The sequence below is a fragment of the Lagopus muta genome, chromosome 19 (genome assembly GCF_023343835.1).
Source record: "Lagopus muta isolate bLagMut1 chromosome 19, bLagMut1 primary, whole genome shotgun sequence".
NCBI lineage: Eukaryota > Metazoa > Chordata > Aves > Galliformes > Phasianidae > Lagopus > Lagopus muta.
This window is the reverse complement of record NC_064451.1, coordinates 8,011,905-8,036,749: the sequence shown is the minus strand read 5'-3', so window position 1 is coordinate 8,036,749 and position 24,845 is coordinate 8,011,905. Positions and strand designations below refer to the sequence as shown.

Here is a 24,845-nt window from a genome sequence, read left to right as displayed (position 1 = left end):
GGGGTTACAGCAGCGCCCCCAGCACCGGAACACTTTGGCTGTCCCCGGGGCCACGAGCAGCTCCTGGGGCAGGCAGTGACCCACGCAGCCTCTCTTAAGCTTGGGTTTCTAAGTGGATTTTATGTCTGATCCTCTAAGGAAGCAGTTTAAAAGCCTGCGTGCTTGCAGGCGCTGTGCGGCAGCCGCTCCCCGTGAGCAGCTGGGCAGGGCGGCAGCCCAAGTCTCAGCCAGGTAACCTTCAGCACCCATGTGAAACAAGGCAGCACACCCATTAACTTCGGACAGTGAGGGTGGGTCATCCCTACCCAGCCCCAGAGGTGAACGTCTGCATTTCTCCTCACGGTATTTGGGCTGTAACAGTGAAAAAAAATGGAGTAAGACTTTCCAAATTCATTACCTACAGAAAACAACGGGTATGATTTGAAATGGATGTGCATACAAGCTGTGCCTGCACTGGAATTCAACTAAAAAGATCCCAAAAACACAGATTAAAAACTCCAGCTGCACCACTTTGCCCAAACGTTTGTATTTTTAACAAGCACATCAGCTTACAGTTCAGTACAAAATATTCACTTTTCCTTCCTGGAGTTTAAAAACACCCCTGACAGAACAGACACGAAAACATCAATTACTGAATCTAAATAAATAAAACATTTAAATAACGGAGCTGTTACATCCAATGTCCCCAACATCTGATACGCAGTGCACAGATGGAGAAAACACACCCCAAAGCTTTGGTTCCACTCATAGGTCGCAGTCAGCTCTGAGCAGCAGCAGGACGGATAGCAGTGCTGGGAATCACAAACCAGAGGCATCACAAAGGATGCCAGCGGGGCTCTTCAGCACTCAACCTTTTCCTTCTCTCTCTACGCAGGTCCAGTATTTCCTCTTCACAAACATCTGAAGAGCAAAGAAGGCTCCACGAATTACAAAGGCCCAGAAATCCTGACGGGAAACGGCTGCTCCAAGGATGGTGGGAGCCACAGATGGAAATGGCATTGCAGAAAGTTGGTGCATGGCACAGAAACAGAAGTCCCAGGAGGAAGGGGATGGTGCTGCAAAGCACTGCAAGGAGATGCTGTGTGATACCTGCCAGCACAGCAGCAACATCATGCATCTCCCAGCAGATGTACAACATGCATACAACCAAAGGGCACGAGAGGATGACATCCGTCATGACAAAGATACCAAATAAGTAAACCAAGGTTGGCACAACTGAGTCCAAAGTCAAGAAAACCTTTCCAGATGAGGGCAGTAAAAGCAGTTCAAGTGAGAACCTGCGCCAGCTTGCTGCTAACACCACGGGAGCACAGACAAACCCACACCTTCGTGTCGTGCTGCTATGCTAAGAAACAAAGAACACCACTGCAGTTCCACGTGTCTGGCCATTTTGTCATGGAAGTTATTGGTATGTACCAAAGCAACCTTATTCCAGCAGCACATTTGCTGCTGTTCTGATGGCAGAATCGCCTCTACAAACCTTCAAAGCCTTTTGTTTTCTTTTGGAGATGAAAATACAATGAAGAGTCAAACCAACTGGGGTCTGTAAAGCATAAAGGAAGCTTAAAGCAGTGATGACTGTTCTTCTGCTTCAAAACACCGCTGGCAGCAGGAAGCCCAGCAGTCCCAGGGAACTGCCACATCTCCCAGAGCCCTGCGCTGCCTTTTGCTGTTCCTCTGGATGTAGTTCAGTGTTTTGGTTGGTTTGTTCTGAGAAGCAAAACAGTTTTGATTGGCTGATACCAGGATCTCCCCAGATCCGTCAGTCAGAAGTGAACCAGTTTTCAAGCTTAAACTTCACAGGTCTGGGCTTTCCCATCAGCTCAGCTCCTCCTGGGAGCTCTCACGGGATGCACAGTGGCACAGATCAGCCACCACAGGTCAGCCACCCTTCTACCTGCTTACAAGTTGTTTTCATGTTCAAACCCAGGCACTATAATCATAGGGACTCCTACAAATTCCTAAAGAAAAGAAACCCCCAAGGGCTCCTTGCACCAGAGCTCTCCAACACAGAGCACGGCCAGGGAAGGTGCTCAGCTGCAGGCACAGAGCTCACAGCACACAGATGGCTGTGCAGGGCTGCAGGTAAAACAAGCCTTACGTGCACAGAGCAACAGCACCATGTGAATGGAGAGCTTTTCCTGACGTGTTTACAACAATGACACGGGGTTGTTACCTTATCTGTAGGTTGTTTTGACACTTAAAGGAACCGTTCATCCGCCTCAATTCCATTACTGGAGTTTGAAGCTGCAGAAAAAGCTGTCTGAAAAAAAATCCATTTTGTAAAGAAACCCATTTAGTGATGAAAAAACATCTTTGCTGAGTTTTCGTGCTGAGCTTGAAGCTTTCGATGCTGGGATGTGCAATGGGAAGAGGCTGGCAGATGCAGTACAAATAACAGAATGAATCGGCCAGGGACTGCTCACCTCTCGTGTAACAGAAGAGCTACTGAACATTCAATTAAATTACAAGTTGGAAATGCAGAATTGAAAGGAAAACCCTTTTTATATAACATAATTAATCTGTAGAACTCACTGCCACGAGAAAACATTGAGGCCAAAACCTATTAGGATTAACTAAAGATTAGGTAATGGATAACTAGAACACGCTCAATTACATTGGATAGGATTATAAACTTCACTACCCAGAACATGAATTATCCTCACAGATCAGAAAGGAACTCCTATTCTGAATGGTAATTTTATAACTGTTTTCATGCCTCCTTCTAATAGCTGCCAGCCAGGATCCCTCTCAGATCTGCAGAGCCATTGGCCGTTCTCCCCACTGCTGCCACATGCAATGGAAGAGCTCTTGGACCCACCTACAGTTAAAACCCTCCCTGACCCCACAGCAGAGCTCTCAGCACACCACCAACACAAGCTGGCTGCTTCTGAGCCTGCACAGAGCTCACACCAGCAGGTGACATTCCCATCACTGGACATTCCCATCCCAAACGAAGCATTTCTGCTGACTTCCAGAAGAGCAATGACTGCGACACAATGGAGACATTCAGCATTTAAGGAATGTAGTATTTCTACACCTGAGCATCTGCTCTGGCACACTGATGCAAACAGCCTCAGTTTCCTTCACTACAAATGGTGTTTCTCTTCCCTGCAGTCCACCAGAATTGGCACTTGGCTAAGACCACATTCAGTACTGAGCTGCTCCTCCAGCTCACAAACGAGCCATCCAACGCTCTGTTAATACAGCCAACAGCAGTGCACACAAAGCGTCGCGTCTGAGTCGGTTGTTGCTTACACCTGAACTCCATTAAACAGATGATGGCCTCAGCAAACACAATCAGGCTGCTTGCAGAGATGCACACCAGCCCAGGCCTCCTGTCCTTGCAGAGGCACACACATCCTTGGCTGCAACACGAGGGAATGGAAGAAGTGCTTGAAGATGCTTTCTACTCTATGTATGCAGTGTGAGCAATACTTGAGAAAGTCACAGAGGCTTAGAATCGATTTAAAGCAGACCTCATAACCTACACTGGTACCAATGCTGATTGCATAAAGTCATGCTTACTCTGCAAGTGAGTAAATGGTGTAAGCCAGGGAAAAATCCTCACTGAAAAACGCAACACTTCCCTCACTGGGTATTTTGTGACAGCACCGTGTGCCTCAGAGAGAAAGGCTGGGGTTCTTACAGCAGGCGCCTTACATTAAGCTAGAACACTTGTGAAATGACTTGGGGAGAAAGGGCTTTAAAACAAGGAATACTGCATATAAAATCCCTGATCATTAATATTAAAGTCCTATCTGGTACTGAACAGCCACGTCCAACAGAAACAACCTGGCTCCACCGTGAGCTGTTACACAGATGGGCGATAGTACTTCACCTTCCACCTTTTGGATCTCATTCGGAAAAAAAAGTACATGATCATCAGAAATAAGGATGATGCCACATACAGGACGACACACAGACTCATGTCTATGTTGGAAAATCCAATCCCTAAGAAAATGACAGACTGCCTGCTCTCCTGATGGTGAACGGCCTCAAATGCACCCTTACTGCTGTCTCTGGCAGGTCCGTGGCTCCCTGTGAGCTTATTGAACAGCTTAGACTCTGAATCTCTCATGAGTTCTTGGTTCACGACCACGTTTTCTCTATTTCCACCTGGTTTCTCCTGCAGGCTTTTGTCTTTCTCCTCCCTTGCATCTTTTAGTTCAGTATCACTGGGGTCAGCCTGGCTCTCAGCGTATTTATTAAGAATATTTCCACTGTCGTAGTGATGCTTCATGAACTGCAGAACTTGGGCCTCGTTCCAGCTGTGTAACCCTTTAACTTCCTCGTGACACGCAGGACAGAGGTCTGGAGTTGGCCACTGAACTTTGGGAAATTTTGGGTCTTCTGTCAGATCACCTGTTTGAGAGAAGGACAAAAAAACATCAGAAATGAATGAGGGAGGCAGCTGAACTGTCAGACACCTCAGCAGAAACTGCAGTGTGTATTTCACTTATAAATAGGGAGGCTGGAAAACAAACAAACACCAAAAAACCCACCACAGCACAGTGATGTTTGTATTAAACCGAAGGCAATCACAAATTAAGCCATCTGTGACTTCCCTGACGGGTGCTTGCTCTGTCCCAAAGCACTGCTTCCTCCTCTAAGGTACAAACACTGTCAGTTATTTTCCTCTTCCCTCACTAAAAGATGCAGCACTCAAATTCCAATACAACAGGATCCACAAGTGCTGTGGTGCTGGAAGGCATGAGAACATCACCAGCTGGGCCTTTCAGGGTTAACTGCAGTCATGCTTTGAAACAAATGCTCTTTTGCACTGGATGCTCTTTAATCTTCCAGCCTGGTCTGCAGTAAGCTGTTACAAATATTTGTCTCTGCTATTCAAATGGGAGAGCACAGGTCTGCCTTTCAGATGTCTTACAATAAAAAAAATCACTCTGTAATCACTTTGTTTCACCAGAGAAAGCAGAAGAAAGACAACTCACGTTAAGATTACCAACAGAAAACTTACTGCACCTCGTGTTCCCCCGCCAAAAAGAATGCACACATTTTGTATCAGGAATTGAGTAGGGCAGAGCTACAGACAGCAACCTTATAACCCACACCTGAGGTCTGTGCCAAGGTGCTTTCATTGACCACTCAGACATTGTTTCTCATGAAAGCTATCTATGTTGCCACAAATACAGCTGCAGCTTTTAGGGATTACAAGAAGTTGCTGTTCCAAAGAGAAATTTTAGCAAGCTTAAAATGCATTATTTGACACTGTTCTTCGTTCCAGTTACACTTCTGACTAACAGTGTTTCAGCCAGCTGCTGCATCATTTCAATCAATATCCACGTGGGTTTTCCAGTGACTGAATGCTCTAAAGCAGCACATTGCTCCACTGTAGGAACTCCACACCAGCAGGATGTGACTCCCTGTGTTCTGTTTGGCAACAGTAGCAAACATTCAGGGATGAGTTTTTGCAATACCTCCTCATAGGCTTCTTTCTTCTTGCAGAAAGGAGACCAACTGCTTCTACTCACAACAGTATTTAATTCTTCATAAATCTTGGGAATTCAGCCTAACCATGACATAAACACAGTGCAGCATATTTAAATTGTAACTAATGCTACATTACACAGATCCATAACAGGAGGCGAGGATTAAGTGCAAAGAGAAACCAATTTTCTTTAGTGCTTTAGCTATTTGATATCCCCATAACAGAACAGATTAAATACAACCCAGTATTTTAGCTGTATTTTTAGTCCAACTGAAAACACAGCAATCGAGGCAGCGGGGGAAAACAGATATTCCTCATATGGCAATTTTGTATTATTTGGTTGTTGATCTGATAGTAGTTCAGGCTCTTTTATCCTGAGAAAGCCTCCTCTTCAATTATCACCCTCTCCACTAAAGCATCTTTCTTTCCAGAACAAAATGAAGATGAGTTTTAACATCTGCTTCGATTGTAACGGAAAGAAAATTAATTACTTTTATCCACTAAGTAGCTGGACTGCATTGCTCCTTTTGGAAAAGCATCTCATCAAGCAACAGGTGACATCTCAGAAGGAGCATTACCTCTGAGAAGCTTTTTCACTGCATGTCATAAGAGATAAACTGTTCTACTGGAGTGTGTAACAAGCGTGGATATTCCTCAGTCAAGAAAAAGTTACCAGGCTGGTCTTTAGAGTTAAAGCTGACTGAGATGCTGTAAGTCTTGCTCTGCATACAAACACCCTTAAGGCTGTTAACCTTGCACACCAACAGAATTACGGAGCTGGTCTTAAGCCAGTATTTCATAGGGGACATTAAGCTGAGACAACAGCTGCTGTTGGTTTGAACCCATGTCACAAAGCACTGCCTGCACGCCTGTTTGTTCCAAGACAAACTACACTGTATAAAATGCCAGAGCCTTTCAGCACAGCTACCCTGTGTGCGTTTTCCTTCTTACCTGCAAGTCTGCTATTGACTACATTGTGTTTCTCCCAGAGCCAGAGAACAGCCCTGTCCCAGGTTTGCACCGAGCCCATGGATTCCTTCGCCATCTCCTCAAAGTGCTGAGCACAGGCCTTGCATCCAAAGAAGTGATGGACGTATCTCTGCATGACCTCAAGCACTACTCTGGGATTGTCTTCGAGACCTAGAAAGGCAGGTGAGATGCATTCAGCACCATTGGGACAAACACAGCTTCAGTGTGTGCTCTGTATAACACACCTGACAGTGAACCAAAGAAGGGAAACCTTGTTCTCTTCTCATCCCACGGATAAGAACACCTCCAGAGGCACAGAACCTGCCCCCTTTCCCATTGACTAGCACATGTGTAGTCATCAGCACCAAAACCAAATGCTTGCCAAATTCAACAGCTCACGATGCAGTGCCTCACTGCAGTGCCTGAGCAACTGCTGCAGCCAAACACCTGGGAGGAACCCACAGCACAGGGCTTGCAGATTACGTGGTAAAGGCTTCCAGAGCTTCTGTCCCGTTCTGGCAGTGAAAAACAGAGGCTGGGAGCACATGTGCTCTATGTACATGCTCAGAAAAAGAATCCTTAGCAAAACCTATTCAAAACTGCCAGAGTATTTGTCTGCTGCCTGTGGAAGAGACGCATGGAGACTCCACAGCACACCTTCACTCAGAGCAGAGATGTTATTAAAGCCAATGAGAAGCAAACAATCTCTGCTCAGACGTTCCATATCTGTGATTGAATAGGCACGTATAAATAAAAGCGAGGAGATTACAGCAGATTAAATTACCATCTTACAAGAAAGGCTAAAAAGCGTTTTGGAAAGTTGAAATGAATTTCAGACAAAAGAGTTTCATCACATGAACTGACTACAAATTTAGGAATAAAATCAGTAAGAAATTACTAGCAAACAATCTCTTCATGCAGAACAAATTTAACTGTAGCTGTTCTCCTGTGTAATGTTACATTCCTGAAGTCTCCTTCAAAATTCATTTTCTAAAGAGGGCTTTCAAATTTAGCAACGGATTAAAAGATTCAGATATGGAGTTAAAAATCCACAAGCAAGTCTTATCCACACCAACAGATCCCATTCATTGAGAACTCCTCCATACAAACGAAGGATGCCCAGGATGAGATTTCTGCAGTGATTTTTATCTGCCTTCTGAAGTGAACAATTCAGCTCCTTTGGGGTTCCCGATGTTCATCTCATTGCAGCTTCAAATGACACAGCTCAACATTAAAACACGTCAAATTTAAAGCAATAAAAACATTCAATCAAGAAAATCATGGTAAGTTTATGCTGGCTGCTGCCAGACTCTGCAAGGAGTGGAAACTATCAAGAAAAATCCGGCTGGTTTAAAAAGGAAACAAACAATTGCAAAATGGCTCATTTTGTTTGTTTTTCTTTTATCAGCCCAGCGATGAATCTTCTATTAACATCTGCCATGTATCATCGTGTAATCCTCCTTTTCTCTTTCCTCCCAAACTACAGCAATTCAGGGTAACCCTAATCTTTAAAGTGGACAAGAACCATAAAACCCTACCTGTGGTGGGAAGGATTAGGGAGTACATCATGCTTTTTAGTAGATGGGATTTAAACAAGCAATAAGGAGAGGAAAACCTCCCAAGACATAATCCGACAGTCTCAGACTGACCCAATTCTTTTGCCATAAGAAGTGATCATCACATATCTGCCCCGATTTAAATCGAGGGGTGAAGTGTGCCGAAGAGTTCTCAGGTTCTGCAGTGTATTTTTAACTTCAGACTGACAGCTTGGAAGATGGGAGCAATGCCAGCTGTGATGTTGTACACCTAGATATTCAGAACGCTTTTCAATTCGATTCAGTTCCAGCACTTTGCCCCAGAAAAGGGGCAAAGAAAAAAAGGCCATTCAACTCCTGCACGATGCTGCTGCACAGCTACTACAGCATGCAGCACAACAAAGAGATTCAGCCTATTGTCCCACAAATAACAAACAAAACAAGGCAAAATGAGAGGAAAAAGCCCTACAGCATGATGAGATTAGCTACTCAAAGTATGCCTATTTGCAGGGCATTCAACATTAAGAATTGAGTTTTTCACTGTGACTGCAAACTATGCTGGACAGATAAATGTATCCAGGATTTGAACTATATTTGTATTTAATGTATAATTGACAACTGGAAAACTGCAAACTACTGTTACCATGGCCTGGTAGCACTCTATCTAGAATTCTTTGCAGAAGACATTAAAAGCCTGAAATTAAAAAACAAAAACTAAATGGAACAATAAGGAAACAATGCACTGCCCTGACAAGAACAAAATCAGATGAAGAGCAATATTTCAGCATCAATTCTTTCCATTGTGCTGAGACAGCATCTACCTATGCAGAACGCTTCTTAAATAGGAACCAACATCAGAACACTAACACTCTTTCAAAGACACTGCAAGTCTAAAAACAAGGGATTTTACCAAGCGTTTGCAAAGGAGTGAATGCCTCGCACTGCAACAATTCATGGGGACTCAGCTGAAAACAGATCTGTCTTGAAATTCTGTATTGCTGAAATTTAATTACAGAAGGGCTAATGGCTGTCCAGCTTTTATTGCTGCCAAACCCCGTGGTTTCATCTCATTCTTCTCAAATAAACAGCGCGACCTCACAGCCTCAACAGGCTCCCTCCTTTTTCAGGTGGTTCAGAATTTCTTCCTTTGAAATTCTCCCCCTCCTTCCTGTCTTACTGCTCACTTCCCCAGGGTCACGTACTTTCCTCCTCCATTTACCACGGTTCTAAGCAAGGACAAACTGACACACTTTCTTTTAAAGCCTTCCCACCGCAGGGAAGCTACGCTCTGACCCCTGCTGGCAACAGCCTGCAAACTGAGCCTGGAAAGACACTGCCCATGAATGCATTGGCCAAGAATTTACAGGAAAAAGATAGCTTGAATCCATTACCTATTTTGTTGCCTAGCAGATCAGCTGTGTGTTTTTGCCTTGCAGACCCTCACATAACTGCTACTTACCCGTATTTATCAAAGCTGTCGGTCGCAGCGCAGCTTGCACAGTTAGGGTATGAAACAGCTTCCAAAGGGAGCAAGTATAGCCTCTGAGCTCCGGCCTGCTGCCCTGACAGCCAACCCACTCCGTTCTCTTAGTGAGAAATATCCCAGAAATCTGAAAAGAATACATGTTTCAGATACATGCAGCCCTGGGACTGAGATTAGCTTCAACATTTGTAGACATGCTATTTCTCTCCAAAGCCCATTGCTAAACTCACCCGTCTTGCAAATACATTACATGACATGCAGTAACAGCCAGTGATGTTAAACCTGCCAAGATGCACATCAGGGATGCCTGATTAGTCTGCCAGGATACCTTAAGCAGCTTAACTTCCAGAGACTTTTTTTTCAGCACAGTATGAAAACAAGACACACACACTGCTGTAAGCTGTGTTACAGCTTCCGTGGGCACAATAAAAACTGTGCATCACTCAGCAACATCCATGGAATTTACAGCAGTAACACCTTAAGAGGATCAGATGTGAAATTAATGTTTATTTCTTCTTAAAACTACTACTGCAAATGAAAATCTTGCATGGGATTTCTTTCCAATGATTCATCTCTGATTCCTAAAACACACATGTCTGCTTTCCAAATCCCAGACAGCAATCCCACTTCATGGGGAGAAAGACTCACATTAACTTCTGTGCAAAGACAGCTCCATCACAGTGCTTTTCATTACCAAACCGAGATGGGATTCCTGGCAACGACCAAAGTCAGGAAATTAAGTAGGAATAACGAAGAATAATTTACCCTTCAACGGGCAAATTTCCCACCTTTTACACTCTGAACTTAAGAGAATTCTGCTGATAGCAGGCATAGCAAATAAAGCCAATTCTAACATCTCTGCTCTCCCATGGTTTGAAGCTGACATTAAGGAAGGCAGCAATGCTTGCTGATAAAACCACGCCAGGATTGCCTGCTGCAATTCTCTCATTCCAATTTCTTCATGTGGATTTTTTTTCTCTGGCAATGATTTCACTTTATTTTCATTTTAACCTTCTTATAACTCCATTACGGCTGAGGGACCATCAGTCAGTGATGCCTTAGATTTATACAGAATCTTATCCTTTACTAATGCTGTATTTTACACTGGAAACTGGTAACAGCTTACCCGCATTTTGTTGTTGACCAGATCCAGAATAGCATCATAAGGGATTTTGTCTAATGGAAGGCTCACCAGCCACTCCTGCAGGGTCTCTAACAACTTCACCACAGGCTGACGGCCAGGAAAAAGCTGAGGATATTAAAAAGAAAAAAGAATATAATGTTTTAAAGCACAACTTCCAGCAGCAGCATGACAGTTTGATGTTTACCTAAATGTGTTTTCTCATCTCTGAAATGCATTAGCTCAGTTTAATAGACAAGATTTTCTTTTGTTGTGTGCTTGTTCTGTTTATCAGTAAAGCAGTTTATCAGTTATCTCACAGTAACTCACAAAATTTAACACACTGCATTTGTAAAATGTTAACCAGCATGAAGATGCTCAATCTCAAGCAGAACAACCTTGGGCAGATGACACAGAATTTTCTGTGAAGGTAATTCAGCTAAGCACACAGCTGGAGGAGCATAAGACCAAAGAAAGGCTGAAATCCTTTCTCACTCTTTGAATATAAACCACAGCAATGGTTCTTACAGTATTTTTATTCTGGTTGATGATGGCAGTTACCTAGAAAAATAACTTTCCTTTTCATACGTGTGATTCCCAAAGTGGTTTGCAAATGGTGATTACAGTAACTTGCAAGTTAAAGCAGTCGAGCTCTGTCAGACAAGCACAAGGAGCTGTAAGTCAGGGGTCATATCATTATTATACACTAGAAATGCTTGACTGATTGTTGTATTTACTATGGAATTGAGTACACAACATTTTCTAAGCACCCTTCCAGAGGAAGGAGAAACAAAGCCCCTGCACCTGCTGTCTTAAACACATCCCATGTATTTAATAGGTGTCAGGAGATGCTCTGCAATACAAGTCCCTTCGCAGCCACTGTCCAACTATACAATTAAAACAGCTTACTTCTGTACTACAGCCAGCATCTATAATCCTGTAGGAATCCCAAAATATCATACTTTACTATCTAAAAAAAATAATAGTAGCACAGTGTCTCTGATAGATACATTTCATGGAAGAAAAAAGTAAAATCTAATTCTACAATAACGAAGATTTCCCTAGTAGGGGGCAGAGATCAGACCTCTGGGTTTAGAATGTAGCATCATTTTAAATGCTGTTAAACAGGAAGATAGGAAAACAAGTGTTGGAAGTCCTGATTCACAAAGCTGTTGTTATGGATTGAATGCTGGGAACTCTGTTAAAAAGGAAAGCAAGAGACAGGGTTTAACTTTGAAATCCAGTGCGTGAGCCTGCAGAACGATGCATGTAATGACAGTACCAGCACTGCAAACTCAGCATTCTGACTGCCTCAAATGCAAGCAGTGCACATGTCAGTAAGTGGGAATTGTGAGAACCAAGGGAAAAGCTGTTCAAAACAAAAGAATGCAAATGGAGGACAGGAGTCCCCATGCACAATGGCAATCTGGAGATGAGCGTGCAACAGCATTCCCCACTTACGCACTAATAGCCAGGGAAGCAAATGACATAAGCTGGCCAGGAGCCATCAGGAAGAACAGAGGATGTTTTAGGGATAATATGATGGAAAGATTACCACCACACTTTCTTAAAGAAATGAGGCCAGCTAGAGATTTCTGACCTCTGATGGCTGCAGGGGGGCAAGAAACCGACTGATACACCCAGATAGCTGGGAACAGATCATACAGCCCCTGTTATTCCCTTAAACAGGAACTGGTTAAGGTATTTTAAATAAAGCCAAGTGTTAGCAGTCAGTAAGTACATCTAGAGTCTGCCCTTTTCAGAAGGCTGATGTGACAAGGTGCAATTTCATTTTCTTTCCAAGTTAGATGGCACGTGTTGCTGGTATTACAGGTGATGTGCCTGCATCTCCATTTCTGGAATACTCAACCTCGAGAGTCAAGATTCAGACTGAAGTTAGAAATTTCTAAATAGAACACTACTTGTCAAGCATGCATCCAAAATTAAACAGTGAAAAGAATACTTTTACTTACTGAGTTAAAATAGCTATTTACCCCAAAGATCTGATAAATGGACTGTATTAAGAGCATTCATTCAATATGCTGCAGGCTGCTTAGCCTTTATTCAAATTTGATTTGTCTAAGATGAAATTAAAATGCCTTTCAGCTCTTTAAGGATATCAGAACGGCACAAAGTAACTCAAAAACAACATTTAAAGAAATTCACAAAACTATTTTTAAGCTATTGGGAAAGCACACACTTAAATACATTCTGAAAGGCATTTTGAGAAGCTCACACCACAATAAATTTTATGTTACAGTCATTTTTTTTCCCCCTAAAATAATCAAGGAGTGGAAGCACACACCTTGGCAGAAATGGTAACAAAATCCTTGAAGGTCTTCAGCTCAGCTCCCTCAAGCATCCTGTGTGTAGCAAGCTCCACCCGGAACAGGTAATGCAATCCAGATTCAAGGTCAGCCATGTACAACTTCGATCTGAAACACACACACATAAATAACATCGTGACAGGGCTCTTTCACTCATTTCCTCATCAGTCACGAAGGTAAAATTGATATATAGTAGGTGCCATTAAAGCCTCTACATTTGCCACTCCACAGTGATTGCAGCATAGCCTGCAGCAGGCACAGGGAATACAGCAGTTGCTTCAGGTGCTGGGAATGGTGTAAAGTTCATTGAGACCCACTGCACCTCCTGAACAAGTTCTGTATCACTCAGCTCTGAGCTCAGACATGTGAAGCAAGACCACACTTCAGCTTTTTGTTTCCCAGCCAGCTGCACCTCGCAATGAAGTCACAAACCACTGTCAGCAAGGAAGTAGAAATTACAGCTTCTCTCCAGAATCTGACACAAACAGTAAAATTACATCCTACCAGAAAAGGGAGACTCCTGCTTAACATACACAGATGATGCACAGGGCAGAAGTGCAAGCAAGACTGGCAAAAATCATTACTGGAAAGGACTGAACCTAGCAATCCTCTGCCAGATGCAGCAGTATTGCTGCAGGCTCCTTGGATACAGAGTCCTGTGCAAACAATTTTATTCACAGCTGCTCTCAGTTACACACCTTATGACAGGTACAAGTAAAACAACTAAAGCAAATTAAATATTTTAACATTCTCACAACTAAATGTCTTTACAACAAGAGCTACTTCAGATAGAATCCATCAGGTAAAACATCCTATCTTTCCATGTTCTCAGAGTCCAACCTTCACACTGCACCATGCAGAGCAATGTAACTGAACAAACAGAAGTTCACACAGTATTTTTTGTAAGAGCTCAACAAGATCATGGCTTCCAAACCAAACAAAACCAATCATTCAGCTGCCTCCACCTCTAAAATCACATGCATGAATTAACATATATTAAAATGCAAGATAATCTACATTTTTAACAACTCAAACTACAAACTTACTTTGACATATCTCCTCAGTTAATAATGTACTCACTTAAATTGAGAGGAAAAAAAAGAAAAACTCTGCTGGCTTCAAGTTTCTTGAACACAGATCCATACGTGTGCATAAGGGTCTCCCAGAAAAAGCCCATTTGGAAGATACTTGGACTGGAGATTCATATCAACAAGATTTTGGCTTGCTGGGAAGCAGCTACATTTAACTAAGCTGTTTTAATAATACAATGCTTTATGTACAGTATTTTACAATAGTCATTGAAAGAAGATGACACTAATAGTCTCCAAAAAAGGAAAATAAGTACAAAATGAAAGCACTCAGTCCTGTATCTTTTCCATCTAAAGATGCTGAGGGATTATCTCTCTGCAAAGCCTTTGTATCCTTCTCTCAAACAGAGAATGGGGAAAAGAGGGTAAAGATAAACCTCATCAGATTTGGTTTGGCAAACATCTTTCACAGAGACTTTAGCATTTTCAACTGCATTTGCATGTTTGAGCATTTTTAGTGGGCACTGCTTACTTTCCAATACACACAAAGAATAATCATTTTCTACAGAAATGTGCTACAGCTCGTTGCTTTACTGCTTATTTTTTCAGGGAATTGATTGAAACACTGCTCACAAACACAGAAATGTTACCTGCATTTGGCAGAAGCTGTAACCTTGGTGCTGGAAATGAACTAATTCAGTGCCATCTCAACATACTGAGAAACAGATCAAGCTGAAGCAACAGCTGAAGCACTGCTTCCAGCTTTGGTGCTGTAATTTCTCCAGCAATAAGCATAAATGCCTTAAACTTTATTCTGCAGAAGAACAAAGATCAGAAAGTCTGATCAACCTATTCAAATCGAGCTACATCAGATGGGATAGACAGAAATACCATTTTCATCTGCACCAGAACTTTACAATGACAGGGCAGCCTCCTATGTGGCAAAAAGAAACCACATGTGAATTTTAATAATCAAGCATTGATCTGGAAATCAGAATTGCTTACTTATCAAATTCCTTCCACGGCTTCATCTCTGCGCTCTCCTCCTTGTTTCCTTTAGCAGGCAGCTCAAGTGGTGCAAGAAGTTTCTTTCTTACACCTGGCAGCGACTTCAGATATGAGGAAAAGACCGACCGCAGGGGCTTCAGACTGGGTGCAAATGGACAAAATTCAGATGATTTTTATCTTGGATTAATAAAACATCCAAAGCAAACCAGCATATTTATATCACACTCACTTTGTTCTCCGCTTCTATTTTGATAAATGGTGATGATTTTAGGAAGAGTAACAAAAATAACTGCAATTAGTAGTCGAAATTCCACATGAATTAAAAACATCATTGTTCATCAAAATATCAGCTTGATTACACAGGCAGTGTCCACATGGAGAAGTATTCTGACTTAGAAGCAAGCTTGTCAGACCTTGGATGCATTGCTAATTTTTCTCATTTTTATTCCAAAGTGTTTTCCTTTCAGATACATCACAGCAACAGGCACAGAGACTGTAAGTAGGCAATAATGGCAAGCAAGCTAATATCAAGTCTCTTATAAAAATATATATATAACAATATTAAATGCTTCATTAGGAACAGCACACAGCTATCAGCATATGCAACTCCAAATAACCAGCAGCCACCTATTCCCAGACAGAAGCACTACAGAAGTGGCTGCTTCAAAGAAAGTTTTACAGTAAATAATCTTGTCAGTGCAGTGCAGCAAGCCAAGGGTTATGAGGTTATGAGGCCACAGGACTCTTTCATAGTAACTCTTTCTACTGGCATAATCCATCTCTACATATTATAAGCATTCATAAAGAGCAAACTGTATAACGAGACCACTGAATACAATTAATAACAGCTGAAGAGTGCTCAAGACAGACAATTTTCAAACACAGTGCACTGAATACACACTAAGACACAATGTCATCATACATGTGCAAAAATGACTATAAAATATCTTACTTTGTATAAAAGGAAGCTATAAAAAACAGTTGCTGTAGCTTGGGTGAATCCCCCTATGTTCCCTTGAGACAGAAAGCGCTCACCTGTTAACCAACCCATGCGACCCATTAGGATGCATCAGGTAGCATGAAGGGACTGAGGTAATCCCAAGTTTCTCCAGGAAAGACTTATCAAAATTCACTGCTCTCTTTACAACAATGTTTTCATACTGGATCAAATCCAAGATAACCTGAGTAACAAAAAGGAAACACAAATTAAATACATTGCTGGTGGCATATCCAGTCTTGCAGGACAAGACAGGTAAGTAAGCAAAGTGCATCAACCCTTAAACTGTTCACCAAGAAAGTGCATCTGTGAGCATCCTGTGGACACCAATAACATCAGATGAAGATTTACTCTGCAAGTTATTTACTCCTACCTTCAATTCTTTCTTTGTTCTATTCTGATATTTTTCTTTTCCAGTCTAACATCTGAAGAAAACATGAGAATGAATGAGGAAATGTCCTCAAACCTCAAAATAGAGCAGGGAATATTCCATAGGCGACAGCAGATATGTTTTGTGCTACATGTGCAAGGTAAGTTTCCACTACATTTTTCCTTTCTGGGTGCACATTATCTTTGCTATGTTTCACCTCACTTTTGAACTTGTAATTTAAAAGACCCCTCTTTTAATCAGTAATAAAAGCACGGACTTCATTTCTTCAGCTGTTGTGACTTCTATTAGGTTTGTCTATACTGCCTAACGCTGAAAAACTGAAAGTAATGTTGTTTCTATTTTATCAAGCTGCTTTATAAATACAGAATTCTCTACAACATTAGCAAATATTTAGCCTTCTGAAAGCAGATTCTATTCTTCTTACTCAGATGACAATCTGCTTTCCCTGCAAAGGGGAAACAGTGTTAAAATCAGAGACAAAATGCTAGAGAACTTGATAATCATCACCTCCTTTTTGGTACTGCCTGCAAGGACCAAAACAGCAGCTTCCAGAAACCAAATGTCTGGAAGCAGTCTGCTTCTCAAAGTGATTCTTGTTTTTGGCAGCACACCCTCCTCCTCTTGTACAACTCAGTCATCTTGGCATCAAATCTAATTAGAAACATTTCACAGACACAGGATGTTTCTGCACAGATTATACCTAGATAATTGTGCACTTTATTTACTTTACTTATTCCAGATCTTGGCAGCAAGAGAAAAGTAACAGCTCTAGGCGAGCAGCAGGCTCGTTAAGTGGTGAAATGAAGCCAAATCAAATATTTTATTGGGGGGGAAGGAAAGATCAAAGACTTTCACTTCCTCAGTGGCTCAGAATGGAAACAATTGCATGCTATCATTTAAATTAGAACCACTAATATTATGAATGTTTCTCTAGCAGTCACAAAACATCTGACAATGTTTTTGTTGGGATTTTCCTGCTCTTGAAACAAAAGAACTGTGCTAACAGTGAAACAGCTAAATTAATCTTCCTCTCAAGTGGGAACAGAAGAAGTTAACATAACATGGCATACAGCTGTAAGCAAGTTTTTCTGCATAATTAAATACAATAGCCTTATGTAACCACCTGATATCTCAAAAAACACGACCTGACTTTGACCATCCTTCAATCCAGTCCTAGAATCACAAGCTCTATTGCTTGACTAACATAAAGCTCAGCTGTTTCATAATAACACCCTTTCATACTCACGATGTCACAAATCATGCATTACCTCTCGGCCAATGTAGGAGTTATTACTTTCAACCACAACAGCAGTGTAATGAGGGGTTTTCTTGTCAAAGAGAGAAGTAACTTCACTGGACCTTTTATGAAAAGATAAAGCATTTAGCACAGGAAAATGCAATAAGCTCACTGTAAATCAACAGAACTGCCTTTTACTATCTCGTAGTAGTATTGATAACAACAACACTAAAAAGCTTACTTTATCTTTAGTAAGACTATCTATATTGTGTTTAATTAACACAGCAGATGTACATTAGCTACATTTTAAACAAGGCACTTACGAAACTGGATCCAATGGTGGGCAAGCAGGAGGTCTTGACTCCTGAGAATGGTTCTGCAAGAAGTCAACCATCACCTGGCGAACTGTTTGCAGCTCACGATCTGCTCCTGCTGAGTCCAAGGCACAAAAACATGCAGTGCTTCAGACAACTGACACACAGCTGTGGCAAACACTTCAGGTGCAGGTTTTCACACATTCTCATACTTTCCTGTGGCATTTTCGTTTTTTGTTTCACATTCAGACTGGGAAAAAGAGGCACTGTTTTCTGTCTGACGAACAGGTACCAAGGATTTAATTGTAAGATTGCAATTTAAGGTTGGAATGACAACTTAAGAACTATCAACCCATCCCAAAATTTATAAAATATCAAGACTTACAAATCTATCTGCCTGCCTTGCTGGTTCTCTCTCAAAACAACACTTCATTCCAAATGTGTGTTTGTTTCCACAGCAGTTGCAGATTCTAATAGGCTTTTTTCGATAAGGATATTCGTGATAGATTAAAAACTGCAGACATGTGGCACTCATACCAAATGTGACAGGTGACCTTACAAAGCCACGTAACATAAAGGAATAACTGACCTGTGAGATCATTTTATCAGCTTTAAAAGGAATAAATCAAAATGCAGGAGCTCTCACAAATACCACAAGTAACAGGTACAGCTACAGTCTAATTCTACACAAAGGGTTAATGGTGCAGGTGGTCCTTCTTCTGACCTTTGGCCTTTTAAATGGTAATCCATTAGAAAAGACAACATTACTTTTGTCCCCACACAAACCACCTCAAGCTGTGATCCTGTCAAACACAGGGGATAAGCCTGCTTTCAGTTAGTCAACATCTGAGTGGGGGTTCCCCAATGAAATTCAGGATGCCTGGAAACTGACTGACAGTTCAAAAGGCACCAGAGCCACGACTGAGCAAACTGCATCTCAGGCTGCAGAGATGTGGGCTGGTTTTGTCCTCTGGGACTTCCACCCCCCTCCAGATGAGGGCAACTCACACTTACAGCAGGATATTCCTACCTTTGTAATTTTCTCCAGTCGTAAACTGCTTTGTAAATGCTCTGAAGAACTACAGGGGAAGAAAAAGAAAAGTATTACTGATTTTAAAAAGTCACTTTTGAAGACAAAAGCTCTGGTTTCACACAGTCGTTTTTAGTTTTTACAGCTGTATTACAAAACATTTCTATCTCTCCATTCACAAAATAGTTTTTACTCCTAGCTTATAGTTCCAAAGCCCTGGCTAGAGCATCAGAATTTCTAGTAAATACTCTCTGCACATAGGTTGATTTGTATGTTTTAGTTATCATACAACACCCATCATCTACCTAAGGCAATAAATTCATCACGGCACTTACCCTCACAGTTGGATAGAAGTGGATCCCATACTCCTTACACGTCTCATAGTTCTCTTCCTCCCCGCAATCCAGCACACCAATTCTAATTGCAGACTCCCAGTCTGAAAACAAAAATATGTTTCCATTTTCAGCAGAAGCGACCTCGGATCCCAGCTGCAGACTGGCCTGGTTCCCAAGGAAATCAACTCCACAACTCTGACAGATTCCAGTAGCACAGAAACCAAGCTTTAGGTTGGCCCTTGTTCACAGGCCATTTCCACCCTCAAGATGAATGAAGGTCGTTGAACATCTAAAAGCTCCCTGGCTGGTTGGGCTTCTGTTGTTTGAAGCTGCAGCACTATTCCCAAGACATCTAAATAAGAACAATCTCAACATACAATGTGACAATTATAGATTTTTTTCTAATCAAGTCCAAGAAGATGAAATAGGGTCCAACCCAACAGAAGGTTCCAAATCAGTTCTGCAGTCAGCTAAGCCCATAAACTGAACACATGGAGCACATTCAAATGAATAAAACAAATCCAATAGTTTCTCATCCACGTGGCTGACAATCACCAAATGCCACACTTGCTGCACCAGGCATCACAGCTAATTCTCACACAGGCTCACTGCTTACTGAGCTCACAACGTCCTCAGAGGCCTCCAGATCTGCATTCAGCCCAACGCTTACATTTTGCCCACTGAAAGCTGTCTTTACTTTTTAGTGCTCCTCAGGCACGCTCAGGATATGCTTCTAAAATACCTGAGTTTTAACTGGAGTGCTACAGAGTTGGGTCCCCACATCACTAGATTTCCTAATTTCCTTTATAAATGTTTCATAGGAGTAACCACAAGAGTTGAAGTATTTCCATAAATGCACCTACATAACTTCAATAAAAGCTTTCAATTCATTCATAGCTTTTTCCTTCTCCTTTTGCCAGCTCTGCTGCAGCAATCACTTTAAGGAAGAACTGCTCCAAGAGACTCCTTATGCAGTTACTTTTTACGGCTGAGCTGAATCAAAACAGCTGTGGGCAGAATTTGAAGACACACCGTAACTCCCAAGGATCAATAAAATATAAAATAAGCACTAAAATTAAATTTGCTTTTATAGCAAAGAGCCCAAAAGCTTCATCAAGTTCAAGATCTGATTGGATGCCTGGCTGCTGCTGAAATTTAGCTTGACCTTTCCTTGTCTTTGAAGGAGGATGGGGCAGCTGAGTGGGAATTTCAGAGCATGCCAACAGCCCAAAAGGCACAGCAGTAACTACAAGCATCCTGGAGCAGATGGGCACACATTCACAGCAACACAAAAGATACAACAGTCCATTTTATCAAACAAAATGCAAAACAAACAACAGCAAAAGTTTGGCTGCTGGGTATCCAACCCATCCAACTTTCACCACTCCTCCTTTTTCCACCTGCCTTCATATCCTCCTCCACACCATGAATAGGAGCACTATGAACCCAATGCAAATCGCTCACTTGTAACAATGAAAATGCATCTCTGGCTAAACACTTGGGTTAAAGAGCACCAGCTGGGGGTGTGCTGCTCAGCATTTGCTTCTGCTTAGTGAGGAGCTCCTTGTTTCTAAGAGACGTGAAAACTGCTGCAGCACACGGCCTATATTGGCAACACAGTGTAGATTTGTTTCAAAGAAAACACTGCTGATTTTTAAACAGCACTTTTAAATAGCACTATCATTGCACATCTAGGCTGCTTCCAGCATAACAGCAACGTTTCTGCAGTTCCCCAAAACAATTTCTGGAAGGAAAATGTTGCTGCATTTGGGACAACTGTGCAGAGAAGTGGATTATTTCTGCATATAATTCAAGGGTTGTATGTGGGATCTCTATGAGTTTGTCACTTCTGCACAGAAAACCACTACATGTAATTACAGCCCACAGACATTCTGGTGGGTACATTCAACCACCTTTTAAGTTACCAGAAGTGAACTGTAATACAGCTAAATGTGTGGTTAGGGATGCAGCAGTGACAACTCTACGCCTATTCTGAGAGAAAGCATCAAAATGAAAACTGCAAACAAAGCATGCTCTGTTCCTGAGTTTCAGAAGCATCATCTTTAAGCTTGCAGTCAAGTTGCCAAGGTTGAACAGATGAGAAATGGAATAGCTCTCAGATGAAGCTACCCATAGAAAGCATGAGCGTTCTTAGTCTTCCACTACAACCCATCCATTCCCAGTCTGAAGGGGAAACGTTCTGCTGCCCAATAACACCAGACACCCACTTGCATTTGCTGATATGGCCAACATCCACACACCCCAAAATCCACTTCTTCAATGCAAGTCTTTCTGAAGACTTTGACCACACTTTATTGGTCCTTGAGGGGTTACAGCAGTGCAGTGTACATCGTCATAACTGCAGATAAGTAAGAGAACAAGGACCTGAAGCCATTAAAAGTTACCATGATTGCCTACAAAGATATCACACCGCTGCAGTAAAACATCAACATTTTATTTTGAGAACAGCTCTGCTCACTTTCAGCTCTTCATGATCTCCATTGCAATGCCCACACACCTCCTGGCTCTTTCATGTCTTTAAAAAAAGGTCTAATACTATTTTGGCCACAAGGCAATCCAATTACAAGGTGAAAATGTTACGCAAGCTTATGTAAAGAAACAAAAAAAAAAGAGCTGCAGCTTATACAAACAACAAAAGCCATGAAAATAACAAGTGCCTGAAAAGCTATGAAACCAGCGCTGCTCTGTTTCTTGCTCTTTGAGTTTCTGCTCCGTCCAGCACATGACAAACACCCAGGGCCTTACTCTGGGCAGGTCCATTTCTGTGCCTCTAAAACCACATCTAAAAGCACATCTAACACTGATCTACGCTGTGTGTTCATCATCATTGCTTCTCACATCCAAGGCTGCCAGAGAAGCCAGAGCTCCTCACTGCCTCAAATAGAAACCACATCCATGCACCAGAACTGCTGCCCCCGCTGTGATATCATCTCTTGGGTAAAAAAACACAGTAAAGTTTGAAAGCCTTTAACACATCCACATTAAGAGCAATTTCTCCCAAGATTCTGTCTCAGTTCAGCTCCCCACCACAGCTACAAACACCTCTAAGCCCTGCAGGTTCCTTGCATCAGCTCTACAAACAGAACAGAACGCTGCAGCACGTGCCAATAAACCCACGAGCAGATTGAGACGCAGCAGTGTGAGCATCCCTCTGTTGAGGCACAGAGGCCAACGACCCACTTAAAAGAACAGTGTGATAAGCACAAAAATGTGTGTCCCTCTTTGCATTATCACCTGGCCATTCTTTTTTCCCTTCCAACCCACTCCTGCTCTGTTGGTTTTGCACGATCCAACACCAAACACACGTGGCATCTCCAGCACTGCAGTATTCACGTGCTTTCTGCTCAGATCGGGATGATTCCTTTCAAGCAACCAGACGATGAAGATCTCAGAGAGCTGACACTCGGAAGGCATCTCGGTGCACCCACCATCAGCCTGCAGTGCCACCTGGGCAACCGAGGAAGGCTGCGGGTCGGAAGGGCCGCACAGCTCATCCATCACACACACGGCGGCATTTCAGTGCTCGGCTCCCCCATGTCATTCAACCTGGAGGCTCATCGCTGCTCCCCACAGCCGCTCACAGCTCAGCTCTCAAGCAGGACGCGGTCCGGGCAGCGCCCACGGCCCCGCAGCGCCCCACGTGCGGAGGCCCCGCAGCCCAGCCCAGGCCCCGCGGCCCACACCGGCGGAGACCCCGGCAGCCTGGCCTCGCAACGGCGGTCCGCGGGCAGACCCCGGGCCGGGCCCCCTCACCTTTGACGTCCCCCGCCAGGGCTCGCCAGGTGGGGGCGAAGGCGATGCAGTGTCCGCAGGACGAGCTGTAGAACTGCACCACCCAGGCGGCCGAAGAGTTGAGCAGCGCTCGCCGCACCGTGCCGGCCGCCAACACGCTCAGCGGATCCTCCCCGGCCCGGTACAGCCGCGCCGCCACCCCCGCCGCCAGCAGCGCCAGCAAAACCAGCGGCCCGCCGCCGCCCGCCGCCATGTTGGGACGCCGGCCGCTCGGGGCGGGGCGGCGCGGCGCGGGGCGGCGCCATAACAACGGCCGGGCGCGGGGACGCGGCCTAGCGGAGAGCGCGGCTCTCAGCCCGCCTGCCTGCGGGCACCGGGGGAGGGGAGGCTTAGAGTGCCCGAAAGCGGGTTGTGGCTGGCGGTGCTCGCAACTGCTCCTTGTGATCACTCAAGGACCGAAGAAGAAAAGAAATTGATCCAAATCCTCGCGTTTCAGGCGCTCCGGTGCAATTTCAGGGGTTAAAATCTAGGCTAGGATCGTTACGGCAGGCTGGCTGCAGCGATGTGATATCTTTGTAGGCAATCATGGTAATTTTTAATAGGTTCAGGTCCTTGTGCTCTTACTTATCTGCAGTTCTGACGATGTGCACTGTACTGCTGTAACCCCTCAAGGACCAATAAAGTGTGGTCTAAGTCTTCAGAAAGACTTGCATTGAAGAAGTGGATTTGGGGGTGTGTGGATGTTGGCCATATCAGCAAATGCAAATGGGTGTCTGGTGTTATTGGGCAGCAGAACGTTTCCACTTCAGAATGGGAATGGATGGGTTGTAGTGGAAGACTAAGAATGCTCATGCTTTCTATTGGTAGCCTCATCTGAGAGCTATTCCATTTCTCATCTGTTCAACCTTGGCAACTTGACTGCAAGCTTAAAGATGATGCTTCTGAAACTCAGGAACAGAGCATGCTTTGTTTGCAGTTTTCATTTTGATGCTTTCAGAATTGGGTTGAAACAAGATGACCTTTGAGGTCCTTTTCAACCCAGGCCATTCTGTGGCTCTCTGTGCAGGAATCCCACACACCAAGCAAATCATATGAGAACCAGCAGACTCTGCCACATTTCCCTATTTTTGCCCATTTCTCTGTTTTTTGCCATCACCATCTGAAGTTCAGTCACATCCTTCCATCCACGTGCACTGCCCTGAGTCATTGCTTTCCTTGCACCACGCTCCAATGGAGCTTTTTGTCTCCAAGCAGTAACAGGAGGTGGTTACAGCAATGCAATCCAATGGTATAAAAGGAAAACCTTCTTGCAGGTGCTAATTAGGATTTTAAAATCTTCAGGTATTTCAGAGCACATTTTGTTCAGAAGAACTGCTAAAAGTGCAAAGATGAAAGAGATGGATTACGGGAAAATTAAATGTGGGGTTTAACTGAGAAATAATCATTTTCTATGAAAGATAATGACTCCTCTTGAGGCTAGTATCGAGATTTATTGACCCGGGAGGTTAATATTGATCAAAACCAAGGCAAACAAAATGTTAGACCTTGAAGTAGAGTCATCTTGATATTGAAGTCTTGCCACTGACTGAACAGGTCAATATATCTGGGTGCCAGAATCTAAGGCTTGGAACAGATAATGGCAGGGGATATTAAATATGTCTGACATGTTCTGTGTGTACACTTTTTATTCTCATCAGCAGTAGTTACTTTATGGCTATGTCCTTCTGTATATAGCTATCTTGCAAGGGCTCAGGCTTCACTCACAAACCTAATTGCAAACATAACGGTTATCTTTCTCCCGTGTAACACAGAGCTGTCTGAAATTAAACAAGTTCTTCATCTATTCATTCACATATATAGATGATATTT

The 24,845-nt window shown here is 43.0% G+C and overlaps 1 protein-coding gene across 2 annotated transcripts; it reads right to left on the bottom strand.

Moving 5' to 3' along the window:
• Positions 1 to 501: 501 nt before the first annotated feature.
• Positions 502 to 23,243, bottom strand: QSOX2 (quiescin sulfhydryl oxidase 2). 2 transcript variants are annotated; one of them, XM_048966220.1, is made up of 12 exons: positions 22,998 to 23,243; positions 19,224 to 19,324; positions 18,889 to 18,937; positions 17,868 to 17,976; positions 17,576 to 17,666; positions 15,955 to 16,100; positions 14,917 to 15,060; positions 12,862 to 12,991; positions 10,563 to 10,685; positions 9,413 to 9,563; positions 6,401 to 6,589; positions 502 to 4,365 (listed from the first exon to the last, which is right to left on the bottom strand). In XM_048966220.1, the coding sequence occupies exons 1-12, from the start codon at positions 23,227 to 23,229 to the stop codon at positions 3,815 to 3,817; spliced, it is 2,016 nt and encodes a 671-aa protein (XP_048822177.1). In that variant the 5' UTR covers positions 23,230 to 23,243; the 3' UTR covers positions 502 to 3,814. The 2 variants fall into 2 exon arrangements, with proteins under 2 accessions (XP_048822177.1, XP_048822179.1); XM_048966222.1 differs by having other exon boundaries at positions 17,868 to 17,973.
• Between the last annotated feature and the right edge of the window lie 1,602 nt (positions 23,244 to 24,845).

Bases quoted from the DNA above. Each gene is read 5' to 3' on its own strand.
- QSOX2 (XM_048966220.1), bottom strand. From the start codon at position 23,229: ATGGCGGCGGGCGGCGGCGGGCCGCTGGTTTTGCTGGCGCTGCTGGCG. The intron at 18,938-19,223 runs GTAAGTGCCGTG...CTTCCCCTGTAG, and splicing joins ACTTCTATCCAACTGTGAGG to TTCTTCAGAGCATTTACAAA. The intron at 17,667-17,867 runs GTAAGTGCCTTG...TTTTCATAAAAG, and splicing joins CCACCATTGGATCCAGTTTC to GTCCAGTGAAGTTACTTCTC.